This window comes from Lepidochelys kempii, chromosome 9 (genome assembly GCF_965140265.1).
Source record: "Lepidochelys kempii isolate rLepKem1 chromosome 9, rLepKem1.hap2, whole genome shotgun sequence".
Lineage (NCBI taxonomy): Eukaryota > Metazoa > Chordata > Testudines > Cheloniidae > Lepidochelys > Lepidochelys kempii.
The window spans coordinates 27,822,770-27,848,567 of NC_133264.1; the positions used below are offsets into that span (position 1 = coordinate 27,822,770).

The following is a 25,798-nucleotide window of genomic DNA, read 5'->3' on the forward strand; positions in this document are numbered from 1 at the left end:
GCACTCCGCCGAGTTAATGCAATTAATGCACTTAGAGCATTTTCTGTGGGGACACACACACTCGAATATATAAAACCGATTTCTAAAAAAAAGACTTCTATAAATTCGACCTAATTTCGTAGTGTAGACATACCCTAACAATCTTCCTGATGGGAGCTGGGGTTGGTGGATCATCAGTGTAGGTTCCCTTCAAGGGTGCTATCCAAGGACTTGTCTACCCTTTTAATTATCAAGTTTGTTTTTGTGGGGTTTTTTATTTATTTTTATTTACACAGACATTAATCTCTAGTTTGGGATACCAGCATGAAAGGAGGGTGTGTTGGTATAGCTAATTTCCATGGATTTCTTGAAATAAGCTATTCAGTAGAAGCACTCCCTGATTGTGGTACAACTACAACCTCCATAAGGAATTCACTGATTTAATTATATCAGTTTGTCTAAAGTCTTTAGGTACCAGGAACCTATACAAACTGGTTTACCAATAAGAAGTCAATATTAGGCTGCAGAACAGCACTGAAACCCCTTTCGTAAATCAGTTGTTACAGGCAACTGCATTGAAAACATGTTCTACGGATACTACAATTCGCCAGCCATGGAGATGGGGAATTTTACTTAACCTTTCCCTAAATGTACATGGCACAAAGGCTCTTCTAAAGTAATTCAGAGGACATTGTTTAACAAAAACAAAAACCCCCCTACTTACCCTGGTATATAGCCTTTCCCTTCTGAACCTACCATATTAAAAGTCTCTACAGGATTCCACATGAGAACAGATTAAAGAAAGGTGTTGAATAAATACTTAACGATCAGGAAAGATATCAAATCACAATTGTATGCAAAATAAATCAACTTTTGTGCACACAAGGTAAAACTGTCATTTGATTCCTACAGCAACCTAGAGGATTTACTTGGTGTATTTACTTTTTTTAAAAAAAGCCCCATACATACTACAGTTCCTGGTCATTATTGGCCAGCATGTGTCATTTATTGTCCCTAGGAGTTTTGAATTTGGCCTGAAAGATGCTATATCAGAAATTGTTCATCCAACGAAGTATTGTGTTCTCATATTCGAACATATGCAACCTAAAAAGTTTAGCACAAAAAGTGTTATGACAAAAAAAACCCTAAACTGGGAAGACGGATACATTAAGCTACTATATGCCATTTTTAAATAGATGCTTCAAAGATACAAACAATGCCATTTTTAAATTCTCCATTTTAGATAAGCTATGACAGCTCATGCTGTACAAATGGTAAGTCTTAAAGCTCTTTTCTGTCTCCCCTATACAACAAGTGCATTAAAAAAAAAAGTGCTAAAAACCCTCTTCCTCAGGAAGTGATTTTAAACAGTCACCTACTTACAATCCTGAATGCATATATTTGCAGATATCAAAACCTGCTATTATTAAATATGAAACTTATGGTTTATAACCACAACATGTGTATTTCACAAGCTTCATCTATTTTTAAATTGATAACCTATAAAAGAACAGGGCTTTTTAAGGGCATTTTACACAAATTGCAAATATATTGGAAAGCACTTTCCAGTCTTCTTCTGCTATATTCAAGGTAGGTTAGTTTTGGTCTGTTCAAGAGAAAAGAACTAACTTGACAGGAAGAGCTACCCCACAGGAAAAACTAACCCACAAACTGACATAACAAAATGTGTGCCTAATGAACGGGTCTGAACTACTATCACTGTGCAAGTGTATTAGACTGTTGAGCCATGTAATATAAAAAAGGGGGGGGTGAAGAGGAGAGGTTAAGGGGGTGCAGCAGTGGAAAAGAGGAAGCCATTTGACTTGGGGAATATCAAGTCTCCCTTTTAAAAATCCACCTTTCCCCTATTAGAGATCAGATACAATACTGGGATGGTGTCCAGTGTGAGGTATATCCCAGAGACCACAGCCCAACATAAAAAACTGAGCAAATATAAAGTCCCAGAGGTTTTTGGTCCTGATGTACTGCAAACAGAAATACTGAGCCCCCAGATCACATTACTCTGGTAGGTATGCATCCTGATTTTATTTTAAAAAACTGCAGCTGATTGAGGAAGGGACTTGTTGAGGCTGAATGAGGGAGGAAATAAGTTTGGAAGACTGAAGTAGAGGAAGTTACAAGATGAGAGTTTTAGGGTACATCTACATCCGCATTAAAAACTGCAACACCGAGTCTCAGAGCCTGGTCAGCTGAAGAGCTCTACGTAGCTCAAAACCATGTCTCAGCAGCAGCAGATGGTTCAATAAAAGATACTGAACCATCCAACTTATCTCTCTTCTTAAAGAGAATGAGAATTATTTAAACAATAAGCTGAATTCACCAGCAAGAATAGCTTGCAATTATTCAGGTGAGTAGCCGTGGGCTGAGAAAACCACCCTTGTTACATAAGGCCTTCAGGTGGCACACTGGGCCTCCCTGGATTAGCTCCTACACCAACTACATTATACAAGTACTTGGTCATGGGTCAGGTAAGATTACAATGAAATCTGGTTTCAGAGTAACAGCCGTGTTAGTCTGTATTCGCAAAAAGAAAAGGAGTACTTGTGGCACCTTAGAGACTAACCAATTTATTTGAGCATGAGCTTTCGTGAGCTATAGCTCACTTCATCAGATGTATGCCGTGGAAACTGCAGCAGACTTTATATATACACAGAGAATAAGTATGTTTACAAGCTTAATATCTGAGCTCTTTCTCCATTCCTCTTCAAGTCAATATTTCATTCTTTATCTATTTGATTCACGGACTGCAATGTGAAACCTACTTTCTTTTTACAAAGTTCCAAACTTATCAAAACAGTAAAACAGACTGCAAAGAGGGTAAATGGGATGGGCTAGAGGAGAAAGCTGAACAGAACTGAATGAGCAAATGAAGATTTAATAAAGTTCCAAAACACAAAATGCAGGTATTTCCACTTTTCATTAGGAGAAATCAGTTACATATCCTATTAAGCCAGGACCTTAAACCCATCCTGCTCAGAGTACTTGCCTTGGAACACCCAACAGGAGTTCAGAGTCTTGCAAACTTTGTATTCTTATAGCAGTGTTCTGGTTTAGTATGACCATTGGTCAAACTAGGCCATGATGAGCAGGAGTTTTGCAACTGAGTTTATTGGGAGCAGAACAGAGCCCTTAAAGTTACCCATACAAGAGGATCGTACTGTTTTTGTAGAAGTTTCAACTGGAAAAAATATTATATTGCTTCGTAAGTCTTATTTAGTGACAAAATCTCAGATAGTTCTGCTACAGATCAAACCATAAAAAAAGCCCCCCAAATAATTCAATAAAGCTTGATATTTAAAGAGACTGACTTACCCCTCCTAGGACCCCTCCAATTTTTCTAGGGACAAAGTGTCTCCCCAATTAGCAGGGGAGTGCCAGCAGCACTAGTACCTGGGGCAGTAGTGGCTGCCTCAGAAAGCAGAGAAGGAAGCACTTTGACTGGATAAAAGGGGCTTCATTCAGAGAACTGGAGAAGGAAATAAGCAAAGGGCAGGATGAACTCTGATGCTAGGAGCTCTGGGCGCTTACTATAGTAGGAAGCTGGCTCGGTTCCCCAAGGGCCCCATTGCTTCCCATCGCACCCCACCCTATACAATTCTAATCACCTCGTAGTAGCATTTAATTCTGTTTTTGATGGAAATTGTTCAGCCCTACCAGCAGCCTGTACCTTTCTCCTGGATCTCAAAGAAAGGTGCTGGAGAAGAAACAAGTTTCCATCCTGAGAAGGGATCACAACCACTAAGCAGGGATTAAAATCAAACAAACAGTCTGGCTCATGTGTGCAGCACGAGGAAGTTCAGTGAAAGCCAGCTTCACTGGCTTTCCAGTTTGGCCCCTTGAGATGCTGGCATCAGCTCTTCCATTTCCTTTATCTATTTTGGAGTTGAGTCACTTATTTCAACTTCCAACATTTATCAACTTCCAGTAGGGGAAGGGAGTAAAGAAGAAGAAGAGACTCTTCTTTAAATTGGGAAGGAACCCTTTGAGACCAAGGCAGGGTAAATCATCATGTCAGTCTTTGTCTATTATTCCATGGATACTCACTTTTCCAGATGGAGGAGGACATCCAAGGATATAATTACAGAAGAATAAGCTGTGAAAAACCATCTGTCTCACATTAAGTTAAAAATCACTTGTGGCAAGTACTGCAACAGAGCTGTGTTTACCAGAATCTAAGAAGATCTCCTCCAGGAGGGGAAATGATCCTGCTTATGTGCATTACATGCACAAGGAGACAACTATCCCTTCTGCTTCCACCTCCACCCCCCAAAAAATTCTGCACACAATACTGATAAATAGAACAAATATTCTGGCTTGCACGTGAGCTTTAATTGTATCGAAGCCTGAAGCTTTGTTTTGGTTACCAAATGGATGCAGGAAGTCAACAAGACCAGATAAACTGTCCCAGTACATAGCTCTGCTAATTGCTACCATCACTAGATTGACAGAGCTGGATTGAAATAGTATCAACTAAGAGCAAAGTTAAAATTCATTGCTGTTTATTCCTATGGCTACAATGTATAGATGTAGGCCTCAGACTATCAACTGGCTGTAGAAAGTCCATTTTTTAAGAACTGGGAAAATTTGTTGTTAGTTGAATTCCATTAAGAAGTCTTGTCACTTCACAAAGTGAGGGAATTTCAGTCAACTGCCATTTGTAACAATCCTTAACTGTAGTTCTCACTTCTGCCTCTTAGAATCCTGTCAAACATACTGCAGATAGTAAGTAGCGCAAAGTACTTGCTTTTATATCTGAAGGAAAAAAGAACAAAACAAAAACCAAACAAGGGACAGGCATTTTGAAATGGTTTACTTAAGCCAACAGTTGGCTAGCTACCTCAGTTTGCCAATTTGGAAGAGTAAGAGTTTAAACATCATTTTGCTGTAGATTTCTGCATCTGGTGGTTCAATGTCTTCTCATGTCAATATACAAAAAAAAAAAAAAGCACTCATTTGTAGACAGGGTAGTAAGTATAGTCCAAGGGTATATCAGTAACGTGAGGTACAAGAAAAATAAATATGTAACTTGAAAATTGATTACTATAATTCTTAGAATATTTTATTTGTGTTTCAGTAATATGGGATTTAGGACTTCAAACCCACTGACCTATACTTAAAGGATACTCTGCCATTATGTCTGCTGCAGTCAAAACCTCATATCAACACAAGGTATGAAGAGCTGGCATTATAGGTATTTATAAGTGCATTGTACAAAGCAATTTGAATAACTAGTCTACTGAAAGGGAATCATTTTTCAATTACAGGAGTGAGGGAAATTTACTGGACAATCCAAATAGTCAATAAATCCAGATGTGGTCTTATTCTTTTTAATTCTCAGTGAAAGAAATTGAACTGTTAAAGTTTTCTGCTGAAGCTCATATTAAGGCAACAGGAAAATACTCTTAGGATTTGTTATTCCTCTTTTTTGCTCTACTAATTTAGTCCTCAGTTAACATCAGAAGTGGGAAGAACAACAAGAAAATCAGGACTGCTGGAGCTTCCATTTTGTTTACTATCTTGCTTGTGCAGAAGTATGCAACAACTCAGAGTAGCTGATAAATCCTGTATAAACTGCTTTTGTATAAAACTATGTGAAAACAATTTATGAGTATTTATTCAAATAAAAATGTAAGCTTTGCATTTTTTTTTGCCAGAGTTATAGCAAATGAATTTACCTGCAGAGGTGTTCACAGGGTTAACATCAGAGACTATTTGGAGAAAATCAAATTTCAACTTCTATTAGCATAGCTAGTGTAACAAGAGCAGCACTGTGCTCCACCTACTGTCAGTTGTCCACATCTCTTAAGAGGCAACCAGAGCTTAAAACACAGCACCTTATGCAGATAAAGATCAGATTGCGGACTACCGTTTTTCCATTCCACCCCTCTCCCCCCTCACTTCTTCCTGAGGCTGGGGAGACAGGACTTGTGTGTTTCTGCTGGACTCTATCTGTGCTTAAATTCACAACCATTACTGCAAAGCATGTGAGACTCTCTCTGATAGTTAGCTGCTACCACATACAGTAAGAGAAGTACAATCCTCCATCATTGATCAATTTAACCTTTCTCATATCTCCTCCTCAGTTACACTTGCACTATGAAAATGTTCTCAAATCAAGGAGTAAGGACAGAATGGATGCAATTAGTTTACAGTAACTTCAGAGACTTGAGTGGTGGTGAATTCCTTCCCAACCTCTACTAAGGGAAAATATGGAATTCTTTTGACAAACAACAATTAGACTGTTGGTGGTTGTTCTCAACACTGGTCTTTCATACAGTGATAGAATGATGAGCAAACAGCCAGACTTACGGGCCTACTGTTAGGTTGGCACAGTTGATATATATAGCAAAGCATACCATTCCTTCAATAAGTTACCATATTTCTGAGCTCATGAAGAATACAGATTTGATGGAAGTGGAAGTTCTCGTTATGCCAAAGAACTTTTATAGAACAGGGAGTGAAAATACAGCCTTACACTGCACCTCAACAGTTATCACTCTTAACTTGGGAGAGCCATCTCTGGGAGATAACAGTTCACTCTTAATAACTGAAAGCATTTACCTCTACTCATAACTGTCAGCTAGGGTGCCAACTGCAGTAGTTTGTCATCAAGATTTATCCAACACAACTACAAAATGGTCACACTTCATAGTGTTTGCATGATGCCTGCTGCAATTTCTGTGCGCGCATACATTTTTAAAGAACTGTTTTCTATTTATTTGAAAGAGATCCCTAAAATTTCTTATAGCTAACGCTTGCTGACATATACAATAAGCACAGACAACTCTGATATGCTGACAAATAGCAAAAACTCGTTATTCAGTTCCATGAATGCCAAGATTGGAAATTGCTATCTGAAGCACCAACTGAAAGTTTAAAAACACAGTATTCATATCATAAATGAAAGATTAAAAAAAAAAGACAAAAACAACAAAAAAACCCCACACACCAACACATTTAGTAGGGAACATCAAATTGTTTCTCTTCACTACAATGGCACCTGTGGTCACAAGAGATTCTGCAGTACTTCTCATAAAAATGAAACTCAGCGTCTGGGCTAAATTCCAATTCTGGTAGTTGGATTCTGACTGGAGAATGTAAGCAGGCAGTCATTTTTTTAATTATAGATCTTCACTTCCTCTCCTAAAAACACTTAAGCATTACTTCTGCAAACAGATTATTAGAGAGAATAAGGAAAGAAATAGCTAAAGTAGCTATCTATGGAGTACTGTAGAACTTATTGGGATGAAAGAAGCTTGATAAACCTACAGTATTTGATCAGAAGAATCTAGAAGGGAAAGCCAGGGGAAAAAAAAAAAGCACGTGCATCCCTTAGGGACACCATCAATAACAATTTTTTATTTTTCTGTCTGTTACAGCTAAAGACTTCAGTGAAAAGTCTAAAATAGGATTTAATTGTTTACTTTCTTCATTTGACAGCACCTTTGTCCACTTTCCCCACTGCTCAAGAGACCCTCATAAAACAAGGGAGCAAAGACCCTTACAAAGTATATATGAATTTTAAAGAGTTCTCAGGACACTTCAAACACTATGCCGTGGAAAACTGAGACTTAAAGTTAGCTAATTTTAAAAAGTATTCAGGTCCACAATTTCCTTTTAAAAAGATTTGTAAATCATGACTGCATCTCATTTTTGAAGGAAATGTTATTGAAAGTTACTTTTAAATTGGTTATATAATCTTATTTTATCTAAAAAAAAATTCATGTATTCATTGGTGCTGACCTCATACAATTTGAAATAAAGATGTGTTAGCATCTGTATGCCATTTGGTATGGCTGATTTTTGTTCATTGAAATTTAGTTCTATTTTAACTGCGCTTTTCAAAAACTATTTTCATCATGGAGACAGGAGGAGGAACACTGATCTACTCGAAGACACTCATTGCTTGAGACAGGACTTGCCCATATTTGGTTTTTGCATACACCTATAGATATTCCTTCAGCTCTACTTAGGTGAGATCCTCTGATTTGAGAGACTGAAAACATTAAGCTCTGCAGCTGTGGTGGAGTTAGAGAAGTCCTAGTAGACTTAAGAACAAAGAGAAAAGAGGGACAGTATTCAACAACAGTACAATTCAAGCACTGTCTATTGGTATCTATTTGCATAATCCTTTATGCATTACTCAGGGTGCATATTATATGCTCTATTCCAAAAGAAAAATAAAGAGACCCTTATCAAAGTTATGTTAATGCCAATGCAAGATTTTGTTCTTATACTATGAATGAGGCCTCAAGAGCTCAGTTTTACTAATTATAATACTTTATTAGCAACAATTAGCACGCTATACAAATAAGCCATTTAACTAAATAGAGAGATATACTCCATGAAGAGTCCTTACAATCAGGTTTTCAACAGTCTAGCTGCTGTAGCTGACAGTTCACAATTGCAGCCATTCATTAGAGTTCCTGGAATATAGCCTGTGCTGTTCACATTGGTCAGCTATCTCTGGAAAATGATCTGTGCTCTGCTCCTTTTCCAACATGCCTGGTAATATTTTGCTCCAGAAGTCTGCCAAACATGTAGGAGGTTTGAACAAGCTCTCTCAATAATGTATTCTTTTAAGAGTGGCAACATATTTTTTCAAGTGCCAAAACACAGTCCTAAGCTAGCATGTAAATTTGGACCCAACAGACAGCTTCACGATTTGAGTATCCACCTTTCCGCACCTCTACCAAAACAAGACATTATATTTCAGAAGTCCAATTTAATTGGACTATTTCACTAGATTATTAAGATCTGCAACTTCATTTCACCAAGAACTTTAATTTGTACTATTTTTAAAAATTAAAAATGAAAGACCAGCTGGAATTTTCTTTTTAAATTTTGACATTTTCTTCATTTCCCCAACATATATGGGGATTTCAACACTTAGATCTAGCATACTGACTAAATGTACTATTTCCTCCATCCTCAAATATCATTGCATTTTATTCAGTCCACTGACTTAATTTGGAGAAGGGAACCAAAACTGTTTGTTATGCAAGTTATGAGACGTATCTGCAGTCTAAAGCATTTTCCCCTCTTTGTAAAAGCATCTGCTAAAATCAGTAAGGTTTTTTGTTTTTTAAATCTTTGTTGCATACCAACATTTCTCTATCCCTCGCTCCTGACATCTGAGCTTCACTGACTAATCATTTCCTCATTATTCACTGGGTCAACAGTAGGACTAGCTACAATTGATTTTTTCAAAATCTTGTAAAAGAAAAAATATTAAGTAAGGGTTACCAAAAAACAGATCCAAACTACAGGCTGCTTGTCACCTTACAAGAAACATTTTAGATCTGGTGTATATAGTCCATCAGTAACAATACACCTTAAGACACAGTTTCATACTGTCTGCACAGATGCTACGTCACTCTGCATACAAATTAAAGTTTGTATGAATCCTATCCATCCCATTTTAACTTTAAAAACAGTTACATTTAAATATGTAACAGCTTACAAAATAAATAGAAACCCTGTATATGCAGGGCTACATATGAACCATTGAAAGACCAACATTTGAGATTCTTTTAAAAAGTTACCTATATAATGAATTTATTCTTTTGTCAAACTACAAGTGCTGTAATTTAATCAGAGGTATCAAACATCCAACCATTTGATGTATTTACATGAACCATAATGATCAAATGATACGAAAATTAAATGTTCATTTTTAGAAGTTTCTAGCCCTTATGGTTGCAAAAAAAAAAAATCCTTCAAATCCTGCACTGTGCCAAGTGTAAACTAATAGTGTTAGCTTCCCGAGTCTGCAGGCAGCCTGAAACAATGATTCAAAGTGTAAATGCTAAAAACTTATTAATTTCAATCACACTGTCAACTCTAAGCCCAATTATGACATTTCAAGGTCAAACTATTTCATTGCTGATCATTTTAGCAGTAAAATGGGTGCAAGTGAAGCCCACAGTAGGTTGGAATTTAAGTTCCTGAGAAGGAAAAACTGAACCAAGAAAACAGAGGAAAACATTCAAAACGGAAAGAAAGAGAAAGGAAGAAGAAAAATAGCAGTGGTCCTGAAAGCAAACATGGTTTTCCTACCAAGTGATAACGAATGCAATAAGAAGGTACTGAACAAATAGCTAAGCACTGGTTTACTACACAAGGGCCATTCATATTTTCCCCTGGACTTTTTCTGTAGTTTGAGGGAAGCAGGCTGTCCTAAATTTATACTCTAGCCCATGTACCATGATTTAAATGGAAATTTGGCCCCCTCCACTGAATGACTGACACCAGCGTTAGACTATATAACACTCCAAGCCTAATTCTCTCCGCTATGCAGTCTCCACTGTAGTCCATTGTACTATACTGTGTTAACTGAAGGCAGATTTTGACCCTCCAAAATTTAAACTTTACATTTAAAAAAATCTGAGTTGTTACAAAAAGACTGCTCGGAAAAAAAGGGATCCATCAGCGTCTAGCTTGCTGACTGTTCTAGGCGACCTGTAAATAGGGTTAAGATTCACAAGAAATGCTCCACTGGCAAGGATAAAGGCATTCAACATAAAGTTTACCTCTTTTAGGTCCCCTGAATTCAGTCTTCTCCTGTTAATATTGCCCCAACATATAAAATGCTTGTGAATGTACATTCATGGAAGGCCACTGAAGCACGGAACTGGCCTACTTGGGACAAGAGTGAACTGTATTCAGTTAAAGGCACCCTGTCAACTTCAGATCTCATCAATTACCTGGAATTACTTCCATTTTTGTATTATATGCAACTTCCACCCCCCACCCCCACTTCCCCAGCAACTTCTTCCTTCCCTTCTCCCATTAATATTTTCCTAGGGTTTTTTTTGGAAAAAAAAAGTTTCTCTTCTGTGTTGCTGCATGAAAGACACACACAAACAGGGAAAGCATCTGCACAGGAGAAACAGTAACATTATCTGTACAAAGAGTGCTGTGAAACAAAGTAAACAAGTCCTGTTCAGTTATGGCATTTGTACACAAAGACAAATCTTGTGCTTTCTTATGCGAACTGTATAAGATTTTGCAAGTTATTTAATTTCTTAGGCCTCAAGCATGCAAACTGTCCCATATGGACTGACTCCTACACAGAGCCCCACTGAAATCTCTACCTCTATAGCTGTATGCTATAACAGCTTGAAGGAATGGGGTCTTTGTTTATAGGGTTCAAAAAGGCTTTAAACACCCACGCAATGAAGTATATCCAGTACTTTACCTTCACTAAAAGCTAGCCTCAAATTTCACAGGTTTCCTTGGTTAGTGCAACGTCATGGACGCTGAATATACTTTCATGTCACACCATGCAGAAATAAAAGATTGAGAAATATAGGCTCCTTAAGAGAAGCACAGAAATTGGGGTACTCAGCATAGAAACTAACACAGGAAAAGAGGATGTTTAGAATATAACTGTCAGTTCCTAGTTCTTATTTGCAGATTTACTTTTAGATAGGAATAACTAAAAGTTTCTGAACAAAGTATTTCTCCCTTAAAAACAAAATCTTTTGAAAAAAGGTACAGATAACGGTCTTCATTGCATTAGTACTATCTTGTTAAGCACTCCTACAGAGATTCCCAAAGAAGTTATGACATGAGGCAAGGAAGTTGAAGAGGCAGAAAAGGCATCCTGTAAGATTTCACTGTAGCAAAAGTGCTAAGGGAATATCCACAACAAATGTGAAGTCTTTTGGAAGTGTGGAAGCTATTTTGAGCTTTATGGTAGTCACTACAGTGACTTATAATAAAGTTAATCTTTTAAGGTAACAGACTTCCAAAGATCTGATAACTTTTAGTGTTTATCAACAAACAAACAGTCAGCAGTTCATAGTTTTGATAATGACTATAAGAATTTGTTCTACTTGTCATCAAACCCCTAAGCCCATTATACTGTGATTACACAGTACATCAGATTGTGCCTGGAGGAGTTTTCAGATTTTGTACCAACATATTTCACAGTTAATAACCTGATGCTGAAACCCCTCCCCTTTAAAAAAAAACAACTGGAAATCAGTGTTTTGGATTAAGCTCTTATGGATTTTAAAACTATACCTTATAAGAGAGCTGCTGAAATTATGCTCTACCTTCCCCCACATGAGAGCAAGTTTTTACTAGTACTACTCTGCACAAGCCAGATTTTTACATGTCAAAGCTTGGTACTTTTTTCTAGATGTGTGTACTGTTGCATGACATGTCTTTGAATGAGAATATTTTTCATTTTGAAATGGTTATTCTGGTTCCCTAAAGAACGATAGGCATATTATACACATTTCTGTCTTCTTGTTCATAATAATCTGAACTGTAACAATGTATTTAGCTCCCTTTACATCACAAGGTTGCCCCACCAAGATCATTTTCAACCCTTAACGCACTCCTTTCCCTGAAAGCCTCCTTCAAATTCAGGCATATTAGATTAGTTTAGGTCACAGAACTTTACCCATCCAGCAAAACGTACAGCATAGGTTTTTAGTTTGTTTTTTTAAAATATGTATACTTTAAGGAATATTAAGTCTATCTACATCAGAGGAAAAAGAAAGAAAAAAACCCAACACTTTGCAACTCACACAAATCAATTGATATAATGCTCTCACTGTACCCTTTACTAAAGTTAATAAGATATGACTGTTCCAGTCAATATTGCTTAACAAAATGATTCTCCATTATTGATTAAGTGAATGTCTACGAGGGGATAAGAGATTCCCTAAGAATGGTTATTCTAAAAGTAGAGAGAGGGTCACTTTTGTTCAAGTCACTGGACCACTATATGAAATAAATCCAAAAAAGCTTAAATTATGCTAATATATAAGTATTTTCCTAATTTATACTGCTATTGAACTTGATTTGTATGATCTTTGCAATCAGGGAAGATGGTTAATGCTAGTTCTCTTCAAATTAACCAAAACACATCACACATTGGGTGGTCTCTGGAGTACAGTGGTTTTGTTGTTGTTGTTTTTAACTACTACAATATAGCAATTAAGCCATTTTCTCCCACCTATTAGCAGTTGACAGCTTTGAAATGCATTCAAAGAGATGGGCTAAGAACTACTTCCTCATATATATATTTTACACACACACACTTACTTGTTACCTGCCAACTACATGTAGGAGAACAAGTAGTTACATGAATTTTTAAAGTTATAATAAAATAGTTCATACCTGTCTTCATCACCATCAACAGGAATAGATATGCCAAATACAGAGCTTGCAAGACTGTTCATAGGAGTAGTTGCAGGTAAGTGAAGAGGATTCGTTAGAGTGTCTGGAATGGGAGGCTTCACAAGAGGCTTACTTTCAGCAATGAGAGAAAGTGGTGGCTGAGGTAGGGGTTCTGATTTTCTTCTAGTATCATCAATCTGGCCTACTAAAGGTTGAGTCTGACTCTGAAACTGTCCAAGGTTGGATTGTGGCAGATTTGTAAGTACATTAGTTGTGCCTTGCATTAGTGAAAGTCCAACATGTTGTTGAACCACACTGGTACTCCTACTGACAGATGTATGGCTGGTCAGCTGTGACTGAACTAAACTAACAGGGACATTTGGCATAGTAACAGAAGTGGTAGACACACTAGGCACACTTGTACCGGGCACAACTGCAGGCACATTCGGAACTCCAGACACTATAGCATGAGGAGCGCTAGGCATTCCAGACACTTGACTACTTCCACCCATTTGATGCGGAGTCATGGATTTCTGTTGCACAACCCCTGTATGTCCAATGCTTTGCTGCACCACACCTCCTGGTTGCGGTATGACAGTCTGACTAGGTGGGGTCTGGCCACTCTGCATCAATCCTGATCCCTGTCCCACTGCTTCACTAGGCTGTGGTGAAACTCCCATCATCGGTGCTCCAACAGGTGAAGGATTCTGGCCAGCCACCTGGCCCACAGGAAGGCTGGAAGCCCCAGTACTTGGAACAGAGCTTGTAGTAGCTTGTTGAATAGTTCCTTGACTCTGCATAACTGTCATGTGTTGCATGTATTCTGTCTGGCCAGAAGCTTGTGTTGGCAGTAGATGCACTGGTGGAATTTGGGGCTGAGGATAAGCAAATTGCTGAGGTTGAGTCACTGGTACATTTGCTTGCTGTACCTGCTGCTGTGACATGGGCATGGTCTGTTGGGCTACTGTTACATTCGGAGGTGGCATACCCTTCCCGTTAGGTCCCCCCTGTACAACACTTTGTGCATTTACCTGTGACTGGGTTTGCTGCGGCAGCACCACAGTCTGCTGACTTGTTACTGTAGCTCCAGAATACATTGGCTGAGCAGTACTTTGAGGAATGGCCCCGCCTATGGGCTGCTGCAGCTGCTGTTGCTGCCCAATGACAAAATTAGGTTGCTGTAAAGAGGGCTGGTTCATTTTCTCCGCCTGGAGCAGCTGTGACACAGCAGTAAGGGAGCTGTCAGCTAGCGACTCTGGGCCCTGTGCCGATGCTGGCACCGCTGACATTACCATGGAGCCCCCCGTGGCACCCAAGCCACTGTCTCTTTCCTGAGCAGCCTGCTCAAAGGTGCTGCTATGTCTAATGCAATCCCCAGTCCTGGCCAGGACGCCACTACTGTCCGAGTCCCGGTCGTAATATTCCATACACGTCCATCGTCCCCGCCTATACGGCTCCCCTGTACCGTGATCCAGCTTGATCACCCTGAAGCGTGAACTGCATGCGGCCGCAGTCGTCTGAGGCATGGTCCCGGGAGCGGAAATCTGAGCACTGCTGCCTCCTGCCGCCGCGGAGGGGACTTGGACAGCAGCCACTTGGGGCACCGCGGTGCTTTTGGGCATGGCCCCCCCGTTAGCAGCAGTCGGCGGAGGCGCAGCAGCAGCCGCCGCCGCCGCCAGCTGCCCATCCAGGAGAAGGTTAGGGGAGACAGCACCGGGAGTTTCGGCGTCACCCACGTTGTTAAGGGTCTCCTCGGAGGAGCTCCTTTCGCAGACATCCTCCGGGCCGTAGTCCGTGGCCCGTGACACATCGAAGATCTCGGAGGAGACATCCTCGGTGCGGGACTCGTCTGGATCGTCCAGGCTCTCAGTGTCCTCAGTGATGCTGCTGGCCACCTGGGCCGTGGTCACGCTTGTGATCTGAAAGCAGCTCTTCTTCTTGGCCGGCATCTTGGACATGGTGCCTCCTTGGGGAGGGAGTTCTGCCAGCGCGGGTGAAGCTGTCTGCACCCCGGGGAGAAGACAGAGTCCGAGCCCGTCCGAGGGAGAGGCGAAGGTTGTCACGATCAATTGGCCGAGACCCAAACGCTATTATACATCCTCTGGCTCCCTCCTCAAGCGTCCGGATCAGCCACAGAGCCCCAAGCTCACCGGGCACCACACCGGGCTGGTGGTCGGCTGGGCTCCTCCTCTTCCTCCCGCTTCCGCAGAGCTGCGGGCCCCTCAGCAAACCTCCTCCCTCTCGCCGGACAGAGGGCTGTGGTGACCGGGCTCCAGGCCTCCGCTTTCCCCTCTTGAAGCCAAGCGGCCTCCTCGGCCTCGCAGTGCGGCCGCAGCGGCAGTACCAGGCGAAGCTCTCCAGCAGGCTTCCTGCTCCTCGCAGCGCGCCGGGGTGGCGGCGTCCGGCAGCCGCGGGGCTCCTGGGCGGGCGAGCAGGCCGCTCGTGTGAGAGCCAGTCAGTCCCTAAGCGAAGAGGAACCACAGCAGTGGCGGCCGGGTGAGGCCAGGCCCCCTGGCTCCCCCGCCCGCCCCGTCTCTTCTAGTCTCTACCTGGAGATCAGCACCAGGCGCATCTTGGAAGGAACGAGCCCGCGCGCAGCGACCCCAGACAGTCCCAGAGGCGACAGCCGAGACACCGTCCCCGAGGCTCCGCCAAGCGACGGGAGCAACCCCCGGCCCGCAGGCGGGGCGGGGTATCGAGCAGCGTTGGGCCCAGCCCCCGCTCGGTGCGCTCCGCACTCAGGCACCGAGGGAGCTCAAATTCAAACTGCTCACTCCCCTCTCTCAAGATGGGGCTCAAATTGTACGCAATGCATTGTGGGAAGAGCGATGACACTCACGCCCCTCTCCCAATCCAGCACCGTGCTGACATCGACCCCTTAGACCCGCCCCCTGCCCACGCACTGACGGACATTCGTTCCCAGGCAGAGCGCGGGGTGGACCTAGGGGTGAGCTGGGCTGGGCTACTACGTAGGGGTGAAAACTCCTCCTCAGAGCGTCGTATTAACCGTTTGGAATGTTCCATCGCCTGGCGTCCCCCGCCCGCACGGGTGTGGTACCGCCCTGAGGTGAAAGGGGTGAGCGCCCGCCTGCATGTTTAGGGTTGTGCGTTCACGGGGGGATATGTCCCTTCCCCGTCCCCAAACGGGGCCCCGGGTTCAGTATGGGGCATCTGCTCCCTCCGCCCCCCACGGGCCACGCATTCAGTACGGCGCTACGCCCCCTCCCCCCCCCCACGGGGCCCAGCGTTCAGTAGGGAGATACGCCCCTTCCCCGCACGCACGGGCCTCGGGAGCGGCTCGGCGGATACTCCCCCTCCCCCGCCTGGGGACACGTACCGGGCATACGCCCCCTTCCCCCACGAGGCCCCGGCGGCAGTACGGCGGCACGCCCCCTTTTCTCTCCCCCCTTTTCTCGCTTTCCCGGGGGCCTGTGGAGCGGTACTGGGATGCGCCCCCTCCCCACACGCGGCGCCGTGTTGAGTAGGGACGTACGCCACTTCCCACCACGGGGAGACGCCCCCTCCCCTCCCCTCCTGCCCACAGGGCCCCCGTTTCACTATGGGTCTAGGACCTCGTCTTTAATTTGGAGGTACACTCCCTTCCCCCACAGGGCCCCTTGTTCAGTACGGGGATACCCCCATTTTCCTGCAAGGCCTCTTGTTCAATGTGGGACTGTGTCCCCCGCATTACTCTATGTAAAGTTGGGGATATGGTCTGCCTCGGCCAGGGCCCTGTGTACAATCTAGGGAGACGTCCACTACTCCTCGCAGGTCCTTGGGTTGAATATTGCGATACGTGCTCCTTCCACACTATAGACCCCCTGTTCAGTATGGGGATACACCCTTTGCCCCCACAGCAACCCCCAGTTCAATAAGCAGATGTGCCCCCCCATCTACTCCTTCACGATCAATAGAGGGATATGCCCCCCTTCAAAGGGATCATATTTAGGCACCTGAAGATAAGCAGAATTATTTTCTGAAGTGCTGAGTTTAGAGTACCCACAAATTCTGTAACAGTCCATGGGAGCTGCATGTTCTCAGCACCTTTAAAAATCAGGCACTTATGTTTGGGTGCCTAAATATGGACATAAGGGTTGAGCCTCAGGCACTTATATTAGAGCTCTGAACTCCGTTTTTATGGTTTTAAAATCATGTATAAGTTTTGACAGTTGGTGGGTCTTTCATGAAATTAATGAATTAAGTAACTTTTCGGGGGCTGGATCCTTAATACAGAAATGCAGCATGCAGAAACTACAAGTCACAGCATTCAATGCTTCATACTGACTCAAGAAGCTTGGCTGCAGTTGAATGCTAGAAACCTGCAGTTTTTCTGAGACGCTAAAGTGGTGTTCAGAATGAGGGCATGTCTACACTGGCAGAGTTACAGCGCCACTCAGAGAGCACTGAAGGGAAACTGCAGTTGTGTGTTCACACTATCAGCTGCCTGTGCAATAGTGTGTTCATACTTGCGGCACTTGCAGCAGTATTCGGAGCGGTGCACTCTGGGAAGCTATCCCACAGAGCACCTTTCTCTTCTGCCGCTAAGACTTGTGGGAAGGTGGAGGGGGTCGCAGGGCATCCTGGATCCTGTCCCAATGACCCATGATGCATCGCTTCGCATCACAGAAATCCCTGTGCTTCCATCCGCATTTGGCACCATCTTTCAACAGTTTTTGTACTGCCCGCCATGCCTCTTTGGGCTGCAGGAATGGATCCCGAACTGCTGACCAGTATGCTGCTCACTCTGACCAACACATCACGATTGGCAGTGGAATTATTCCTTAAACTACAAAGGCAAGAGGAGTCTGACATTGATCTTGCCATGCATAGTAGCTACAACCCGAGATTGCTTGTGGCATTCATGGAGGTGCTGACCGCAGTGGAACACTGCTTGTGGGCTCGGGAAACAAGCACGGAGTGGTGGGATCACATTGTGATGCACGTCTGGGATGACAAGCAGTGGCTGCAGAACTTTCGGATGAGGAAAGCCACATTTATGGGACTGTGTGATGAGCTCGTCCCTGCTCTGTGGTGCAAGGACACGAGAATGAGAGCTGCCCTGTTACTGGAGAAGCACGTGGCATAAACAGTGCGGTCGCAAAGTTTGCAGATGATACTAAACTGCTCAAGATAGTTAAGACCAAAGCAGACTGTGAAGAACTTCAAAAAGATCTCACAAAACTAAGTGATTGGATAACAAAATGGGCAAATGAAATTTAATGTGGATAAATGTAAAGTAATGCACATTGGAAAAAATAACCCCAACTATACATACAATATGATTGGGGCTAATTTAGCTACAACTAATCAGGAGAAAGATCTTAGAGTCATCCTGGATAGTTCTCTGAAGACGTCCACGCAGTGTGCAGCGGCAGTCGAAAAAGCAAACGGGATGTTAGGAATCATTTAAAAAGGGATAGAGGATAAGACGGAGAATGTCTTATTGCCCTTATATAAATCCATGGTATGCCCACATCTTGAATACTGCGTACAGATGTGGTCCCCTCATCTCAAAAAAAGATAGACTGGCATTAGAAAATGTTCAGAAAAGGACAACTAAAATGGTTTGGAACAGGTCTCATATGAGGAGAAATTAAAGAGGCTAGGACTTTTCAGCTTGGAAAAGAGGAAAATAAGGGGGGATATGATAGAGGTATATAAAATCATGAGTGGTGTGGAGAAAGTGAATTAGGAAAAGTTATTTATTTGTTCCCATAATATAAGAACTAGGGGCCACCAAATACAATTAATGGGCAGCAGGTTTAAAACAAATAAAAGGAAGTTCTTCACTCAGCGCACAGTCAGCCTGTGGAACTCCTTGCCTGAGGAGGTTGTGAAGGCTAGGACTATAACAGGGTTTAAAAGAGAACTGGATAAATTCATGGAGGTTAAGTCCATTAATGGCTATGAGCCAGGAGGGGTAAGGAATGGTGTCCTTAGCCTCTGTTTGTCAGAGGGTGGAGATGGATGGCAGGAGAGAGATCACTTGATCATTACCTGTTAGGTTCACTCCCTCTGGAGCACCTGACATTTGGCCACTGTCAGTAGACAGGGTACTGGGCTGGATGGACCTTTGGTCTGACCCAGTATGGCCATTCTTATGTTCTGTGTTCACTGTGGAAGCTGGCTACTCCAGACTGCTACCAATCGGTCAATAATCCGTTCAGAGTGGGAAAGTCTACCGCTAGATTCATGTTGATGGAAGTGTGCAGGGCCATTAATCACTTCCTGCTCCGAAAGACCGTGAAGGGGCAACGTGCATGACATTATAGATGGTTTTGCACAAATGGTTTCCCTAACTGCGGAGGGGAAATAGATGGCACACATATTCCAATTTTGGCACCAGACCACCTAGGCACCGAATACATTAATCACAAGGGGTATTTCTCAGTTGTTCTCCGGGCGCTTGTGGATCACCGTGGGCATTTCACGGACATTAATGCAGGCTGGTCCGGAAAGGTTCATGATGCACGCATCTTTTGGAACACTGGCCTGTTCAGGAAGCTGCAAGCAGGGACTTTCTTCCCAGATCAGAAGATCACCGTAGGGGAAACTGAAATGCCCATTGTGATCCTGGGAGACCCCGCCTACCCTTAATGCTGTGGCTTATGAAGCCATACACGGGGCAACTTGACAGCAGCAAGGAGCAGTTCAACAACAGGCTGATCAAGTGCAGAATGACTGTTGAGTGTGTTTTTGGCCATTTAAAATTTTGCTGGCCCTGCCTCTATGGGAAGCTGGACATGGCCGATGACAATATTCCTATGCTTATAGCGGCATGCTGTACGGTCCATAATATTTGTGAAGGGAAGGGTGAAAGCTTTACTCAGGGCTGGATTGCAGAGGCTCAGCACCTGGAGGCTGAGTTTGAACAGCCAGAGAGCAGGGCTATTAGAGGGGCACAGCGTGGGGCCATAAGGATCAGGGATGCCTTGAGGCAGCAATTTAAAGCTGAAAGCCACTAATATTTGTTGATATGCTCGGGAATGCAGTGCTTGTAATGCTAGGAGGTGATTGGTGCAGAAGATCCAATATGTGGGTTTAACGTAATTGTATGTTGCTTTGCAGTCCTCTTTTTGCTTTCAATTAATAGAATAAAGATTGCTTTCAAACCAACACAATTCTTTTATTAAAAGACAACAACCAGAGGAAAGAGTCAAACAAAAAAACCCATCAGCAGTGAGGGGGATAGGGGAAGGGAAGGTCCCAGGAGGAGGAAGGGTCCCAGGACGGCTAAAGATTTGTGTATGTCCAGGGATCATATCCAGCCTTTTCCTTTGGAGTACAATGCAGTGGGTACTGTACTTCAGCAGTGCCAAACTGCAGAGGGATGGGTGTTGCATGCAGTGGCTAGTGGGAGTCTGCAGTGCTGGACTGTGATGGGGGAGGAGTGGAATACCATGGGTATACACTGGAGCCAGGAGGTTGATAAGAGTGTGTTGGCACTGTCTGGGGGGCGCATGGGAAAGAGTTTTACGACAGCGGCTGCACAGGAGGGCGGGTGCCGAGCTGCTCGGTTTGAAGAGCTAGTATTGCCTGGAGCTTGTCTCCTTGGCGCTCCATAAGCTTGAAGAGCTGCTCTGTGGCTTCAATCTGATGTGCCACGTTCTCCTTTCGGTCCCTCTTCTCGCTGTCCTGCCACTCCTTCAATTCCTGTTTCTCGGCGGCGGAGCGCATCATAACGTCACGCAGAAAGTCCTCCTTAGTTCTTCTTGGCCGCTGTCTAATTCTGCGCAGCCATTCAGCCACCGAGAACAATGAGGGAGGCTGGGCTCCCAAGGTCATCGGTGTGCAGTTTAAATGCAACATTTTACAGAAGCAGTATTGTTTGCGACACAACACTGATTCAGTGTTTTAAAACACAGCCAGTGCTCACACACCTGTCACTAACTGGCTGGCCCCAGGCAAGCACACATGAGCCACAAGACCCCCAAAATGGTGAGTAGCCACAGGGGCAGGGTAAATCACTCTTTCCGGACCCTGCTGTACACTGGGCACATAGTTCTTGGAGAAAGCCAGGACTGTAGGGACGGTCTGATGATCATTTTTGTCCCCACACTTTCCACAGGAGGTGATAATTATGGAAGATATCTCGCTGCTGAGGGTGAGCAGGGAATCAAGGGAGGGTGTTCTCCAAGCTTGCGGCTTCAGCGCTGGCCCCTATGCAGCTCACCTGTGTGCAGCAATGGTCGTCTCCTCTGTAACGGCACAGTGGTGCGGGAAAGTTACCATTAATGGGGCAAGAAACAAAGCAGCTCTGCTGAAGAACGTGCAGCAGCGGATTGCCCAGTATCTCCACGAGAGTTTCCTGGAGATCTCTGAGAGAGATTACCGTGAAGTGAGGGAGTTAATCAACAGCTTGTTCCGCCGCTCAGACTAGGCAAATGGTGGGAGACGAGCCTGCTTTCTGCAATCCTTCTGCCCCCAACAATTCACTTCAGCAATTCCCCAAATCAGATCCACTTACCAGGGGCCTCCTCTCCTGTTTATGCTTCATCAAGATCCGACTGCTGTGACTGGCTAGCCTCGTCTGGGGTAGAAAAGAACTCCTGGCTGCATGCATTTCTGACCTCCGAGTCAGCCTCTGCCTCTGGGTCCCCCTCCACATCCTCATCCAAGATTTCCTCCTCCTGGCTCAGTCCAGTTTTGACTGGCACGCAAGCCACCGAAGTATCCACAGTGGTCTTCGCAGAGGAGGTGGGGTTGCCACTGAGTATCGCGTCCAGCTCTTTGTAGAACCAGCAGCTCGTAGGCGCAGCACCGGAGCAGCGGTTTGCCTCCCGCACCTTCTGGTTGGCATTCTGCAGCTGCTTCACTTTGACCCTGAACTGCAGTGTGTCCCAGTCATGGCCCTTTTCTGTCATGCATCATGAAATCTGTCTGTAGGTGTCATAATTCCTACGGCTGGAGTGCAGCTCGGACTGGACAGCCTCCTCTCTCCAAATGCTGATGAGGTCCAGCTGCTCGGCATTGCTCCAAACAGGGGATCACCTGGTGCATGGAGCAGGCATGGCCACCTGGAAAGATGCACTGAGACCACTGTACGCATCATCGAGCAAACAGGAAGGGGGACTTTCAAAATTTCAAAGAAATTTATGGGGTGGGGCTGACAGTTGGTCACCTGAGGGCAGGGCAGTAGAGTTCAAACCAATGACCAGAGAGGTGAGAACAGGCATGGTGAGACCTCCCGGAGGCCAGTCGCAGCGCTGTAATCGACCACAGTGTCTATTCTGGCACTGCAGCACTGTAGCCCCAGTGCAGAAAGCTGTACACCTCTCGTCGGGGTGGGATTTTTACAGCGCTGCAATTGCGCAGTTTCTGCGTGCTAAGTGGCTTGGCAGTGTGTACACCTCGGGAGTTACAACGCAGCATGCTGCTTTACTGCGCAGAAACTTGCCAGTGTAAACAAGGCCTGAGAGAGAGCATTTTATGTTGTCTGTCATCTTGTTGGGTGGCACCTTTGTGTTAAAGATGAGAGCACCTATATAAGGCCATACTTCTATGTTAAAAATAAGATGGGTGCCAGTTCAGCCTATCTTATTTGGGCTGATTTTTAAAGCTGATTTTGATTATTGACTTCGGTAGGATTTGTGGATGCTCACCATTTCTGAAAATCAAACTACTTGTATTTATGTTCCTAATTATGGATTTAGGAGCCTAAGTTCAGGGACCCAGATTTGAACATTTGGGGCACTCTTCCAAAGTGTTGCTCATTTGGAGTGATGTACCCTCATTTTTCATTAAGGAAGTTTTAAAAGTATAATCTTCCTCTGATGATAATATTTCAGTGAGACATTTCTGGCCTATTCGTAATATTATAAAATCTCTTTAATTCAGACTGTTAAATTTTCAAGCTCCTTGAATATCATGGACTATGTTCCTCGATACCAAAGTCCAGTCACATTTGTGCTATTTCAGTACTCTTGCTTCCAGATTAAATCAAGAAGTACAAAGGAAACCACAGAAAACAAAATATTTAGCTGAACTTTTATGAAAATGTTAAAAGTTCAGTTTGAATTTTTTACAAAGGTTTAAGTATAGGGTAGACGGATTTAAATCAAAGTGATTTACATCATCGATTTTAATCATGATATAAAAAAGCAAGCAGGAAACCTTGATTTAAATAATCAATTTGAATCATGTTTTGCATTTGGACTTTTTAGTTATTTTTCTAAAGAAAGTTTGATTCTCATTATTTGGTAATAATTAAAATAGCTGGATTTGCAATTCTGCACTGTCTGGTACTTCTTTTTGATAACCAGGAAGATACAGTGTATCTATACACAGTTATTAGAGCAATTATGTACAGTAGAACCTCAGAGTTACGAATATCTTGGGAATGGAGGTTGTTTGTAACTCTGAAATGTTCGTAACTCTGAACAAAACATTATGGTTGTTCTTTCAAAAGTGGACAACTGAACATAGACTTAATGTAGCTTTGAAACTTTACTATGCAGAAGAAATGAGCTGCTTTCCCTTTATTTTTTTAGTAGTTTACGTTTAACACAGTACTGTAGTGTATTTGCTTTTTTCTTTTTCTTTTTTTGGTCTCTGCTGCTGCCTGATTGAGTACTTCCAGTTCCAGATGAGGTGTGTGGTTCATGGGTCAGTTCATAACTCTGGTGTTAGTAACTCTGAGGTTCTACTGTAGCGTAAGTTACGATTCTTAATTCTTACATTTTTACATTTTTTATTATGTTAGAAAATGATGAATAATGTATTTCTAGATGATGAATATTTTTTTAACTTGTGATTTGTGTCAAACTATTTTGATATAATTCAAATTCAGTGCAAAATGTACAAAAAAGCATGCTTTTTTATTAAATAAAACTAGTTTAAAAGTGCTGGATAAATAAAAAAATTTATCAAGAAGTTTATCAGAACATGTTTTTCATTTAAAGTTAACTGATTTATTAAAGGAATTAGTATCTGTAGTTAATGAATTGATTCTTTCTGTTCACCATATCCTTCAAGATTTTAGAACTAATAGATTTCATCCTTTGATGTCTAATTTTTATTTATAGATTGGAAGAGGAAAACAAGCTCTCCTGTTTTTTCAACTTACAATTGGTTTCTTAGCTTTGAATGAACTAGTCATTGAATTAAACAAGTGGAATAAGATGAAATGAAGAGAATATTCTCTCTGAACCTGCAGAAGAGAGGTTACTGCCATCAAAAGTGGTTAGCACTTACCCAAAACTCTGTTTCTAGGCAATTAGCCAGTCATTTCTACCAGTTCTTTGGTTTGCCTTTCTTTAAAACTTGGTAGCAAACATGAACTTCTTTAATATTAGTGTGGCGTTGTACTTTATATGTTTATGGAAATATGCTTATGAGTGTAAATATAACATAACTGGAATATGCTTTATGCTAGATATGCCATGTGACATATGGTCTACTGAATATATTCATCCTATTTGTATGCATGTATCATTTTTATATCTAAAGTTATGAGCATTGGCTCTGTGCTTGTATTTGAAGTGTTTGCTGTAGGAAACACATAAGGGAGGTTTGGCCAACATTGTGAAAGGTCTATTCAAGTAATTGGGAGTATTTAACTACAGTGGACTTTGGGAGACACAAGTTCACATCTGTTCAAACTAACATGTAAACAGTGGTGTTGGCCTGCAAAAAGCTGAATCATACATGGACATGTGACTTGCCCAGGAGGCTACAAACTCCATCTTGTTGCTGTGATTTTGCGGAAGAGCAATGGGGTTTCTGCCCACAAGTGAGAGACTATAAAGGGTCTGCAAGCCTCTCCATTTGGTCTTTAGCTGGCTTAAGAGATGGCCTCTCCACCCCAAAGAGATGCCTGAAAGAAACTGGAACAAAGGGTGTGTGAGTGATTGCTGGACCCAGACCATAAACTACAACATTGGTCTGAAAAGGATTGTACCTGAGATAACATCTGGGGTGAGAAGTTAGTATTTGTAACTAGATCCTTAGTGTATTAAGTTAGCCTTGCGTGTTTTGTTTTATTTTGCTTGGTAATTTACTTTGTTCTGTCTGTTATTAATTGAAACCACTTAAATCCTACTTGTTGTACTCAATAAAATCACTTTGTTTATTAATTAACCCAGAGTAAGTAATTAATACTTGGGGCAGCAAACAGCTGTGCATATCTCGCTACCAGTGTTATAGAGGGCGGACAATTTATGAGTTTACCCTGTATAAGCTTTATACAGAGTAAAACAGATTTATTTGGGGTTTGGATCCCATTGGGAGCTGGGTATCTGGGTGCTGGAGACAGGAGCACTTCTTAAGCTGTTTTCAGTTAAGTTTGCAGCTTTGAGGGCATGGTTCAGACCCTGAGCCTGTGTTGGAGCAGACTGGCGTCTCTGGCTCGAAAAGGCAGGGTTCTGAAGGCCCAAACTGGCAAAGAAAATGGGCTCAGAGGTAGTCTCAGCACATCAGGTGACAGTCCCAAGGGGGTCTCTGTGACCGAACCTGTCACAATTAGTTTTTGTTGTATTTAATTTAAAAGATTTAATAGATTATAATAAGTTTAGGCCTTAACATAGAGTGTCGGTTTTAAGTAGGTTTATTTTTTAAAAATACATTTAATTAATTTAATGTACAAATTGATTTAAATTAAATTATTACTGTATTATTTAATTGAATATTTAATTAAAATCTGATTATTTTAATCTAAAAAGCA

The 25,798-nt window shown here is 42.6% G+C and overlaps 1 protein-coding gene and 1 long non-coding RNA gene across 4 annotated transcripts in view; one reads left to right on the plus strand and one right to left on the minus strand.

Moving 5' to 3' along the window:
• Positions 1-15,952, minus strand: part of TSC22D2 (TSC22 domain family member 2) — a 41,443-nt gene extending 25,491 nt beyond the window's left edge. For all 3 annotated transcript variants that reach the window (XM_073359702.1, XM_073359703.1, XM_073359705.1), the window contains exon 1: positions 13,138-15,952. In XM_073359702.1, the coding sequence (XP_073215803.1) occupies positions 13,138-15,095 (1,958 nt within the window). In that variant the 5' untranslated portion in view covers positions 15,096-15,952. The remainder of the gene's footprint in view (positions 1-13,137) is intronic.
• Positions 15,953-16,047: 95 nt separating this feature from the next.
• Positions 16,048-25,171, plus strand: LOC140917265 (uncharacterized). The gene is made up of 3 exons (XR_012160766.1): positions 16,048-16,213; positions 23,717-23,789; positions 24,162-25,171. It is a non-coding gene; the product is annotated as an uncharacterized lncRNA (long non-coding RNA).
• The last annotated feature ends 627 nt before the right edge of the window (positions 25,172-25,798 follow it).